Raw genomic sequence first — 13,060 nt, forward strand, 5'->3', positions numbered from 1 at the left:
CATTAGCATAACTCTGGTCCCTCTGCCCCGTGTCAGAGCCCAGTCGCACAGCTGCACATAGGACAGGGGCCTCTGCCATTGCGGCTGCGAGCCGTGGGGCTCAAAGCAAACCAGAACTGACATGGAGGACTGGTGTTGTGCTGTGGGGATTTCAAAGGCAAAAGGAGAGGCCTGTATTCGAAGTTGACTACATTTTCCCTTTCCCTTGTAACCGGGAGTTTTATACCGAAAGCCTGCGAACAAATGATTAATCGTTGTTTACTCAGCAGCATTTTGGAATTGGAAGGCAAGAAAGTTCCGTTTTAAGTCAGACCCAACGTATAAAGCCAAACAAGCAAAAATTTGCCTCTGAATTTGTGGCGTGCTGCGTCTGCTACAAAGACCTCCTTTATCCCACACACTTTTATTTGTCACCTGGTTTCAATATGGACTCTGTGAAGTCCTGAGACTATCTCTCCGAGAGAGAGCCGGGGCCTGCTTTATGACACGCACCGTGCCTGCTTTCCCTGCACACGTTGGACACACATTTCTGGCAGGAAGCGGACAGCGTTTCAGCAGCTAACTCATGGATGAGATGGTATCTTGCGGGTGGAAGAGAGGACAAGATGCTCCCAGTGTTTTACAGTGACCTGTACATACACATTTAAGTCGGAGCTGCTGCGGACACACACACACACAAACACACACACAGACAGACACACACAGACAGGAATCTCATTTAACTCTCGGCTTTGCTTTACTCTCTACCAAAGAAATGTGGTCTGTGGTTCCATGTTCAACATGGGTAAAGGTTTCAATTAAATCTGAGACAGGGAACAATAACCATCCAGCCTCTCCCAGCTGGTCTGGCTGGCTTCCCTCTGCATGCATGGAGGATACAGTGTGGAGGAGTGGAGTTAAGGAGTGGACTTTTGGGACGGGGACAAGTGGAGTTTGTACTGTAATAGAGGGCACAAAGGGGCTGTTAGGGAGTGGACATTTTAGGGTGGGAGTGGAGTTGGACATTAAAAAGGATAAAGAAGGTTTCAGAGTTGACATTGAAATAGGTCGAGGGTTAACGGAGGTGACATTTAAAGGTGTCATATAATAACGGAGTTGACAGTGAATATCATGTAGATGTCTCTACGTTACCAGGACAGTTCTGAGGCCATAGGAGTTAACGGAATGGACATTGGAGAGAAAAAGTCCCCCATTCCCCTGCTGCTCATTTTTCTACTGAATCAGGGTGTCCCTCCCCACAACACACACACACACACACACACACACACACACACACACACACACACACACACACACACACACACACACACACACACACACACACACACACACACACACACGTTTACCCCCCTCCCTGTGTCCTTTCCCTCACCATCCCCTTTTAGCAGTGAGCTAGAGAGGACACCCTGGCGAGACACTATAGTGACTAATGCTCCAGTATCTGGCCATAGAGACACCAGAGAGAGAGAGAACCCCTCTATCTCCCTCACTCCCATCCTCTAGTCCTGTTAAAGGACAACTTTGTTTCACATCCGCTACTCCCCTCTTGTGTTCTAGACAGTCTCTAGTGTAGGTAAGAACACACACTGCAAATAATCTAGACAGTCTCTAGTGTCAGTATGAACACACACTGCAAATAATCTAGACAGTCTCTAGTGTAGGTAAGAACACACACTGCAAATAATCTAGACAGTCTCTAGTGTCAGTATGAACACACACTGCAAATAATCTAGACAGTCTCTAGTGTCAGTATGAACACACACAGCAAATAATCTAGACAGTCTCTAGTCTCTCTTTCTCTCTCTCTCTCTCTCTCTTTTTCTTTCTCTCTCTCTCTCTCTCTCTCGCTCTCTCGCTCTCTCTCTCTCTCTCTCTCACTCTCTCTCTCGCTCTCTCTCTCTCTCTCTCTCTCTCTCTCTCTCTCTCACTCTCTCTCGTCTCTCTCGCTCTCTCGCTCTCTCTCTCTCTCTCTCTCTCTCTCTCTCTCTCTCACTCTCTCACTCTCTCACTCTCTCTCCTTCTCCTCTCTCCCCCCAGTGTCTGTTCAGCAGAAGATGTGCCCTTCTCCTCTAACTAGCCTGTAATACTTCAGCCTGTCTGGTTAATGGGGAGATATGAGAGGTGCTATTAGGCTGCTAGGCTAACATAATAAGTCATTGATTAGAAGGCCTTGTCACAGCAGCAGCACAGCAGACACCAGGGCTCTAATTGCTATATTAGACGACCTCCTTAACTATCTCGTCAACCATCACACAGCCCCAGCGTGTAAACAGGGGGTGCATGTGTGTGATATTTCATTTGATCTCTGGCTGCCGCTGTTTTATACAATGGCTTTAGCAAGTGGCAATTAGGATTGCGGACTGTGTTGTTGTGCCGTGTAGCATTTAATGCTGGTTTGAGGGAAAACGGACAACTTTGACCTCTGTGTTGGAGTTAGTTTTGTGTTGTAACATAATAGGAAGTGGAGATCAGATTGTTTTGAGGAAGTCGTAGTGTGTGTAATAAATAGAGAATCGGCCGATGTCAAATCCAGCCTGTTAGCAAGCAGGACAAATCCAACCTGTTAGCAAGCAGGACAAATCCAACCTGTTAGCAAGCAGAACAAATCCAACCTGTTAGCAAGCAGAACAAATCCAACCTGTTAGCAAGCAGAACAAATCCAACCTGATAGCAAGCAGGACAAATCCAACCTGTTAGCAAGCAGGACATATCCAAACTGTTAGCAAGCAGGACAAATCCAACCTGTTAGCAAGCAGGACAAATCCAACCTGTTAGCAAGCAGAACAAATCCAACCTGTTAGCAAGCAGGACAAATCCAACCTGTTAGCAAGCAGGACAAATCCAACCTGTTAGCAAGCAGGACAAATCCAAACTGTTAGCAAGCAGGACAAATCCAACCTGTTAGCAAGCAGGACAAATCCAAACTGTTAGCAAGCAGGACAAATCCAACCTGTTAGCAAGCAGGACAAATCCAACCTGTTAGCAAGCAGGACAAATCCAAACTGTTAGCAAGCAGGACAAATCCAAACTGTTAGCAAGCAGGACAAATCCAACCTGTTAGCAAGCAGGACAAATCCAACCTGTTAGCAAGCAGGACAAATCAAAATAAACACTTTGGTTCAGCTCTCATGTCGAGCCCGAAGGGAGACAAACAACAGTAGCAGAAAGCAAAACCGGCACCCTGTACAGATTAGTTACATGGTTGAAACCAGAGGGGGTACCTGATTTACGCCACACCTGTGATAGACAACCAGTTTGACACACTAAAGGTGTAATCCCCGTCCCCACCTTGCCAAAAAACTAAACGATGTCCCTGTCTGCCCAGATGCCAACCTGCTGGGCGGATGTGGTGGGATTTGGTGTAATTTGATGGTTAATCTGGGATTAGCTCGTGTTCACTTTGATACCTCCCTCCTGCTAATCTGGTTTAAAACACCTAGGGGATTTAATCCTATTACGGTCACGGTCATGTTATGGTTACGGTCATGTTACAGTGGAGTGGCACTTTATACTTGACGTACTGCAGTCGAATGACATGGCTAATACCGTGTGGCATGAGGGATTACATGTAGTCATGGTTACAGCGTGTCATTCTGTTTGATATTCAGTCCTACGAAACGTTGACTGCTTGTACTACAGTACTGAACAGGTACAATACACTAGCAAAGGTTTGAATGTTACTTGTATGTATAAGTGTGTCCTTTGCCATGTCTAGTGATGGTATGAACACTGGTTCCTGTGATTGTGATATTGCTGTCCCTCAGTGATGTGTAACTGCTGATGGGGTGTTTTGTGCATGGGTTCTTGTGAAATATGGGTCAGCTGCATCATGGACTATGACCTACGACCCTGTGTGTGATCTTTTCAGCCCTCTCTGTGTGTTTGTGAGAGTGTGTGTGTATGCGCACGTCTGTGTGTGTGTGTCGTGTGTGTGTGTGTGTGTGTGTGTGTGTGTGTGTGTGTGTGTGTGTGTGTGTGTGTGTGTGTGTGTGTGTGTGTGTGTGTGTGTGTGTGTGTGTGTGTGTGTGTGTGTCGCATCACTGTCACACTGCCGGTCACAGGCGATAAATCAGCTGCAGTGAGATAAGAGAGTGTGTGTGGTAAATTGGTGAAGTTCCTAAAGTGATTCTGGGAAATGACTGTAGTGTAAGAGCTGTGTGTCACGATGTGTGCTGCGAGTCGGGTAGCAAGTTCAGGGACTGAGTGTTTTAATCAAATAAACGGAGCATAATACAAAATAAGAAAGACGGACAACGCACAGACATGACACAGGAACAGAAACGACAAGGCCTGGGGAAGGAACCAAAGGGAGTGACATAGGGAAGGTAATCAGGGAGGTGATAGAGTCAGGTGCGTGTAACGATGGTGACAGGTGTGCTCCATAACGAGCAGCCTGGTGACCTAGAGGCCGGAGAGGGAGCACACGTGACAGTATGTTACTATGAGGTTGATGTAACGTTAGAAGAGCTCTTCACCTTTTGGTTTTGTGATGACTCTCTCTGTGCAGAGAAGAGCGGCAGACTTATTCTTAAGTGGGGCTAAGACGCACATACTTTATCGACACGCATGTGCACACGTACGCACGCATGTACTGTATGCACACTCACCCTCGTGCACACACACCCTCGTGCATACACACTCGATACACAAAGAACCTTGGATATGATTGTGATTTTCCTGTCAAAATAAAGAGGCCGCAATCATATCCATCATCTACCATAATACACATCCTTCCCTTTTACAAGCGTGGTTGAATGTTTTTCTCTGTCATTTCTGTGATTACAGAAGATCTTACAGCCCTAAGCAGTCTAACACAGAAACACAGATTTTAGACATTTGGGATTGACTCCACATCCTTTTCACCAAACGTGAAACATACAATCCGCATGCTGTTGAATCCGTGCTATTTCTACCAAGTTATTTATTTATGTTATCAACACCTCAGGCTCCATTCGGTCTGTGATTCAGGATTGTGAGTCGATGGCTACAAAAATATTGGAAGGAAAAATGTTAGCGCTGACTGGCTGTTTTAGAATGAAACTCTTCCTGGAAAAGGGATCATTTCCATAGCAGGGTCTCGCTACGCTAATACGCTACAACCACAAATATTCCCCCCCTCCCCTTTAAGCAATTTGTCTTTGAAGACCGAGAGGGTTTTCGATGTAATTATTATCATTTATCAATTTCATCTTTTAACATAACAATGGACTGATAAGGCAAGGGGTGCCAACGCTGATTAATATCAATTTTTGGCTTTTGGGGATTTTTCCTCCCTTCTTTTCCCCCCCCTTTTTCCCTCTCTCCCTCGTTCCTAGTACAGAGTCCTCTATGCCTTCCAGAATTCGTGTCAATGAGAAATTTGTGGCTTGGAGCTGTGTACATTTGGAAGCCTCTAACACAGTCATTTTTCTAAATCCTTGTTCATGGTGGGTATTGTTGGTATTTAACGTGGTTACACAGACCCCACAGAAGAATGGTGTGAGGCGGACCATATGCCAACTATGTTTAGTTGTCAAATCTTACATTTCCATCAGTGAAATCCGCACTATGAACCTCCACCATAGAGGTGTGAATTAGCTTAGCATTTAAAGCAACTTCCTGTAAAACAGACCTCTTCTTCCTGTAAAATGGACGTCTCGACCTGTAGACTTTGAAGCACTTATGATTGACAGTGATGCCTTATCAGACCAGTGCTTCAGATTCTGGTGGACTGAGTTGGACTCTCCTGAGCTGTCTAGACACTTAACCTCTAACTGCTAAAAGCTTTTAGGGGTCAGCTCCAGTTCAGCCTCTAGTATTGAGTAATGGTGACTTAGTCAAAACAAGTGAGATATTCAATGAGGAGAAAAGGAAACAGTTTCTGTCAGTTCAGGTGGGGTCAGGTTATGAATTCATTAAATCATTCATATTAGATAAGGCAAAGGGTATTGTAGGAAATCTGGTGATAGTGAATTCGTCAGAGGGCTTTAACAGGGACTGACAGGGGAAATTAATATTACAATTGTAATATTAAAATGTAATTTATGCTGAAACAATTCAAAGCTATTGCAGTACATAAATCTCGTTGAGAAATGAGCTCTCTGTGTGACTGTGCGTTGATGTGTTACTGGTGTGCAGCTGTTACGGTGTCTATCTGTGAAACCCTTCAGTTCTGTTTGTGTGACTGCTTGATTGATGAGTGCTCTGTAGTGCTCTGTAGCCTGAGCTCTGTCCTCTCTCTGCTCCCTCCATCTCTCTCTCTGTCTCTGTCTGTATGATCAGTTGATTGATGAGTGCTCTGTAGCCTGAGCTCTGTCCTCTCCCTGCTCCCTCCATCTCTCTCTCTGTCTCTGTCTGTATGATCAGTTGATTGATGAGTGCTCTGTAGCCTGAGTTCTGTCCTCTCTCTGCTCCCTCCATCTCTCTCTCTGTCTCTGTCTGTATGATCAGTTGATTGATGAGTGCTCTGTAGCCTGAGTTCTGTCCTCTCCCTGCTCCCTCCATCTCTCTCTCTGTCTCTGTCTGTATGATCAGTTGATTGATGAGTGCTCTGTAGCCTGAGCTCTGTCCTCTCTCTGCTCCCTCCATCTCTCTCTCTGTCTCTGTCTGTATGATCAGTTGATTGATGAGTGCTCTGTAGCCTGAGCTCTGTCCTCTCTCTGCTCCCTCCATCTCTCTCTCTCTCTCTGTCTGTATGATCAGTTGATTGATGAGTGCTCTGTAGCCTGAGCTCTGTCCTCTCTCTGCTCCCTCCATCTCTCTCTCTGTCTCTGTCTGTATGATCAGTTGATTGACATGGCCTTCCTCTCTCCCTCTCCCCCTGTGTCTCTACAGGCCATTCGCTGCACTCTGGTGAACTGCACCTGTGAGTGTTTCCAGCCAGGAAAGATCCACCTGCGTACATGTGACCAGTGCAAGCACGGCTGGGTGGCTCACGGTAAGAGACGGCCATTTTGAATTCTTCCGACCTACTAACCAGGGTGATGGGAGTCACTGCGTCCAAGATTATCTGTACAGTAGTTGTAATATGAAATATTATTACATTTTCTTACAAGAAGATCGTGTGGTATGGTAGGAAATAATTTCAACGATAGTGTATAACTGCAATATTGCAATAGTTTGTCATATTAGTCTCTCTCTTTTCTATTTTCTCTCTCTCTCTCTCTCTGCCTCTTTAGTCCTGTGAAGTTATATGCTCTCATAAACCTGTCTCTTTAGCCAGAGGAGAGAGCAGAGGTCCTGACACACACAGCTGTACTCTCCTTATACAGGGTCACTAACGATATCAGCATAATATGCAGTGCCCATATCTTTTATATAGTGATGTGTTATCCTCTCATAGATTCCACAGGTAACAGGTTAATATAAACGCTTAAAAGAGAAGATTCAATACGTTTTTACCACATAAAATATTTGATAAATATGTTTATTTGATTTTTTTGTTACCATAGAGAGATACCGTTCAACTTTAGTGTTTGTCCTGTGTATGAATTTTATTTAAAAACGTTATGTATTTTATTTAAAAATGTTGTATTTTCTTGAAATATTTTATATATATTTTATTTAAAAACTTTAAGTGGTTTGGTTCAAAGTCATACCTGTACCTACTACCTTAGAACAATATCCACGAGAGAGACAACCTCATGACTTGTTCAGGGAGCATACGAAAAAGGACATGGAGCGAAAGAAAGAAAGAAGACGGATAGCATAGAAAGGAGGGAACAGAGGGGAAAATAAGATAAAAGAAAACACCTGTTTGGCCCAAGCGTAGAGAGGGCCTTCAGCGATCAGCACAGGACCCCATTGAATATTTTTAATCTCCTTCTCTGAACTGTCAGAGGACCCTTCTCTCCTTCGCTCTCCCCCCTTTTCATTTCATCTCGGCATTGGCAGCCACTCTGACAAGCAGTTCTTCATTTTTTATGATGTTCGTGTCTCGCAGAGTGTGTTGTCAGGCAAAGCCCTCGTCAGCGGAAAGGCTGTCCTGGGATCAGAGAAGACAAAACCAGGTGTCATACAGACAGGCGAGGGGAGGGAGAAATGGGAGGAAGGGAGGGAGGGGGAAAAAAGGAGTGAAGGAGGGGGATGGAGAGAAAACCAGGTGAGTGAGGGTAAGGTGGTGACGGGAGAGATTAGGGTAGAGGGGAAGAGACAGGGTAGAGGGGAAGAGACAGGGTAGAGGGGAAGAGACAGGGTAGAGGGGAAGAGACAGGGTAGAGGGGAAGAGACAGGGTAGAGGGGAAGAGACAGGGTAGAGGGGAAGAGACAGGGTAGAGGGGAAGAGACAGGGTAGAGGGGAAGAGACAGGGTAGAGGGGAAGAGACAGGGTAGAGGGGAAGAGACAGGGTAGAGGGGAAGAGACAGGGTAGAGGGGAAGAGACAGGGTAGAGGGGAAGAGACAGGGTAGAGGGGAAGAGACAGGGTAGAGGGGAAGAGACAGGGTAGAGGGGAAGAGACAGGGTAGAGGGGAAGAGACAGGGTAGAGGGGAAGATAAATGCTTACTTACTTTCAGTGAAATGCTTACTTACTTTCAGTGAAATGCTTAATTACTTTCAGTGAAATGCTTAATTACTAACAGTGAAATGCTTCCATACTAACAGTGAAATGCTTCCATACTAACAGTGAAATGCTTCCATACTAACAGTGAAATGCTTCCATACTAACAGTGAAATGCTTCCATACTAACAGTGAAATGCTTCCATACTAACAGTGAAATGCTTCCATACTAACAGTGAAATGCTTCTAACAGTGAAATGCTTCCATACTAACAGTGAAATGCTTCCATACTAACAGTGAAATGCTTCCATACTAACAGTGAAATGCTTCCATACTAACAGTGAAATGCTTCCATACTAACAGTGAAATGCTTCCATACTAACAGTGAAATGCTTCCATACTTACTTAATAAAGTGAGGTAGAAAAGGAGATGAGACACTTTGAGAGAGGGAGGGGATGGAGAGAGAGAGAGACACATCTCCTTCCAAATAGAGTTGGAAGGAGAGATGAAAAGAGACAGAGATTAGACTACATAGAGAAAGGCAGTCCGTTACATTTTATCTCCTAGATGTGTTGTTATCTCCCTGGACTGTTATCTCCCAGAGAAGACTGGAGACAGGGGGAAACCTGATAGTCATTACCTGGTGAGGCTGGCAGGGTGTGTGTGTTTAGGCACCTGCATGTGTGTATACCTGCAGAGTATATGCAAGAGGGTTTCAGGACGGGTTTCAAAGTTAACCATAAAAAATAAAACATAAACACATTTTCTTAACCAAAACGGCAGTGTTTTTCATTGACTAATGACTTGTCATTGAATTAGTATGTCCTGTATGTATGTTTAAGCCTACTCATGTTGGTGTGTGTCCTTGTCCCCTCATCCCAGCGCTGGACAAGCTGAGCACGCAGCACCTGTACCACCCCACCCAGGTGGAGATAGTTCAGTCCAACGTGGTGTTTGACATCAGCAGCCTGATGCTGTACGGGACCCAGGCGGTGCCGGTCCGACTGAAGATCCTGCTGGACCGTCTGTTCAGTGTTCTGAAGCAGGAGGAGGTGCTCCACATACTGCACGGCCTGGGCTGGACCCTGAGGGACTATGTCAGGGGCTACATACTGCAGGTAGGTGGGAGTCAGGGTTATGACCGTAGTAGCTAAACACACAGGAACACCTAATGGACATTCACAGTGTAATATTTAAACAATAAGGCCTGAGGAGGTGTGGTATATTGCCGATGTACCACGGCTAAGGGCTGTTCTTAGAGATATATACCACAGCCCTTAGCCGTGGTATATTGGCCATATATCACACCCCCCGAGGTGCCTTATTGTTATTATAAACTGGTTACCAACTTAATTAGAGCAGGAAAAATACATGTTTTTCATACCCGTGGTATATGGTCTGATATACCATGGCTGTCAGCCAATCAGCATTCAGGGCTCGAACCACCCAGTTTATAATCAAATATATACACACTTACAAACTGATCACTGAATATGAATACACATGGATCACCTAACATATTTTAGATGTGAATATGCACCGTAATCATTTATACACACACTCACACACTCCCAGATGGTGTGTGATTCTCTCAGATGTTTAACAAGTCCACTTATTCAGACTCATTTCAGCATCTATATATGTCACCAAGTGTCACCAAGCAAATCACTCTCACCATCGCAGTACTTTTCCAAAGGCTATCGTTCAAGGAAACAGTAGCAACAGTTGAACGTGTTTAAAAAGCTATCGCTCAATATTTCTCTCATTTTCCTCTTTGTTTCCAACAACTCCCATCAACAGTGTCCCTCTACAACAACGAAAAACAGAATGAAAAATAGAATAGAAAAATGTCACGCCAGCAGACTATAAAACCACCATCGTACTTACCCCTCCCTCCCTCCCTCCCTCCCATATAATTGCAGTCAGACACATTTCTTAATCAAAGGTAGAGGTTTTGGTCTCTCAAAACCTAAACCAAAGTGTTCCTGAATGAATTAGTTAAGAACGAGGGGAACATGTGCTTGTGGTTAGGGTGTTCGGTGGTGTGTGTATTGTCCAAAGCCAATAGCAGCGTTGTGGCGGCGAGGCAGGCGAGGTACCGTGGCTGGGGCTTGTGTTCTACAAAGGAGTGTGGGTAAGTGGAACAGCATGGCTGGAGAGAAAGGAAAGATGGAGGGAGGAGAGGGCAGTTTTGAGGCCTTGTATGTGGAAACAGCTTCTGTGAGTAAACTGCTCGCAGACTTGTCGAACACACAGACACACACACAGAACAATACGCACACAATGGAGATACACACAGAGACAAATAAACAGATCCTTGCATTCTTACAGGCTTTAGGTTGAGTTGCTGGATTTATTACACTCAATATACCCAGGAGATTTGATTTTGCGTTGTTTAAAAAATCTATCAAATCATTTTTTTTATCTATCTAGTTTTATCTTCTTTTTTTTATATATAATTTAGTTTTCAATTATTTTGCACTCTGACAAAAAATAACATATTCGTCTTCCAATCCTTGTCCAACCCGTATAGTCTTAGACTGTGAGAAAGACCTCGCCATTGGCTATCCAAACGTTCCAACTCAGTGTGGTTGGATCAGCTGGTTCTAATAGACTGTCTATCTAACTATCGTTGTTCAAACCACCCAGCTCAGCCAAGTCACTAACCCCCCCCCACCCAGATCTCTTCAGAAAGGCCTTCAAAGGTTTCGCTCCGCAGCCCAAATTGTCAGTCACTTAAGGACAGTGAGCAGTCGTTGTAGCCTATTAGCCTGTAAGTAGCTATGAAATTCAATCATCTCCCAGCCTCAGGGCAGCCACGTTATGTCTGTGGTGCGTTTATCCTCTCTACAGCGCTCCATGGTAGATCCAATGGAGGAGAGTTATGGGAGATATTGATGGGATGTAAGAACATGTCTTCCTGTATTTAGCTAATGATGTAATAGAATGAAATACAACATGAATATGAAAGGGATTATCAGTGTGTGAACCCATTGAATTGAGAAGGACATTTGATGTTACATTTGATTCAGGGTTTTGATCATTTCAGTCAGTTGATTGATACAGACATGTCAGCACTCAGAACCTTTTTCTGCCTTTATTGTCCTGTGAAGTAAATGACATGATCCTTGACATCTGATCATAGGATAGAAACCCCCTCCATGTAATCTCTCTATCTCTCTGGCTTTTCACTCAATCATCCTCCTTTCACTCCTACGACACTGAAGTCAACACCCAGATCATGATCTGTTATACATCTGTGTGTGTGTGTGTGTGTGTGTGTGTGTGTGTGTGTGTGTGTGTGTGTGTGTGTGTGTGTGTGTGTGCGCGCGTCAGAGAATGGCTCTGAGTGACAAACCCTACACACACGTCAGGAAATTGTCAACACACACACGGTACAATCCAACTAATAAATCCTCTCACACATCTCTTTCTCTCCTCTCCTCTTTCTGTCCTCCTTCTCCTCTCGTCTCCTCCCTCCCTCTCTTCCCCGCTTTTATTTTCCTCTTTAGGTGTGTTTAGAGTGTTATTTATCCCTCTCTTTCTGTGTCTCTGGTTCAGCCTTCACTACCCAGCATGCCTTGGGGTGTGGAGGGGAGGGGGGGATGATGTGCCAGACTGCTGACTCAGCCTTTAGGAATATTTTGCATTTAGAAAACACAGAGTTTGGGAGAGGGGAAGCAGTGTGTGTGTTGTGTTGTCCTGACCAGTGTGTGTGTGTTGTGTTGTCCTGACCAGTGTGTGTGTGTCCTGACCAGTGTGTGTGTGTGTGTCCTGACCAGTGTGTGTGTGTGTCCTGACCAGTGTGTGTGTTGTCCTGACCAGTGTGTGTGTTGTCCTGACCAGTGTGTGTGTTGTCCTGACCAGTGTGTGTGTGTCCTGACCAGTGTGTGTGTTGTCCTGACCAGTGTGTGTGTTGTCCTGACCAGTGTGTGTGTTGTCCTGACCAGTGTGTGTGTTGTCCTGACCAGTGTGTGTGTTGTCCTGGCCAGTGTGTGTGTTGTCCTGACCAGTGTGTGTGTTCTGACCAGTGTGTGTGTGTGTCCTGACCAGTGTGTGTGTTGTCCTGACCAGTGTGTGTGTTCTGACCAGTGTGTGTGTGTGTCCTGACCAGTGTGTGTGTTGTCCTGACCAGTGTGTGTGTGTGTCCTGACCAGTGTGTGTGTTGTCCTGACCAGTGTGTGTGTGTCCTGACCAGTGTGTGCGCGGGTGTGTGTGTCCTGACCAGTGTGTGTGTTGTCCTGACCAGTGTGTGTGTGTGTCCTGACCAGTGTGTGTGTGTCCTGACCAGTGTGTGTGTGTCCTGACCAGTGTGTGTGTTGTCCTGACCAGTGTGTGTGTGTCCTGACCAGTGTGTGCAGCAGGGTGTTGTGTTGTCCTGACCAGTGTGTGTGTGTCCTGACCAGTGTGTGCAGCAGGGTGTTGTGTGTGTGTGTGTGTGTGTGTCAGTGCTGCACCATAGAGCCCAAGACACTGAGCTGACAGAATACACCTCAGGCCCTCTGATGCCTCACACTCACACCATGTATTATTTCACACACACACAGACAGTCAGGTGCATACACACTCACACACACACACAC

The 13,060-nt window shown here is 45.3% G+C and overlaps 1 protein-coding gene across 5 annotated transcripts in view; it reads left to right on the forward strand.

The window, feature by feature from the left end:
- LOC106595273 (zinc finger protein basonuclin-2) overlaps window positions 1–13,060 on the forward strand; it is a 586,672-nt gene that overhangs the window by 179,770 nt on the left and 393,842 nt on the right. For all 5 annotated transcript variants that reach the window (XM_082978466.1, XM_082978465.1, XM_082978469.1 and 2 more), the window contains 2 exons: window positions 6,814–6,916; window positions 9,360–9,595. In XM_082978466.1, the coding sequence (XP_082834592.1) occupies window positions 6,814–6,916; window positions 9,360–9,595 (339 nt within the window). The remainder of the gene's footprint in view (window positions 1–6,813; window positions 6,917–9,359; window positions 9,596–13,060) is intronic.

Source organism: Salmo salar, chromosome 08 (assembly GCF_965601325.2).
Source record: "Salmo salar chromosome 08, fSalSal1, whole genome shotgun sequence".
Lineage (NCBI taxonomy): Eukaryota > Metazoa > Chordata > Actinopteri > Salmoniformes > Salmonidae > Salmo > Salmo salar.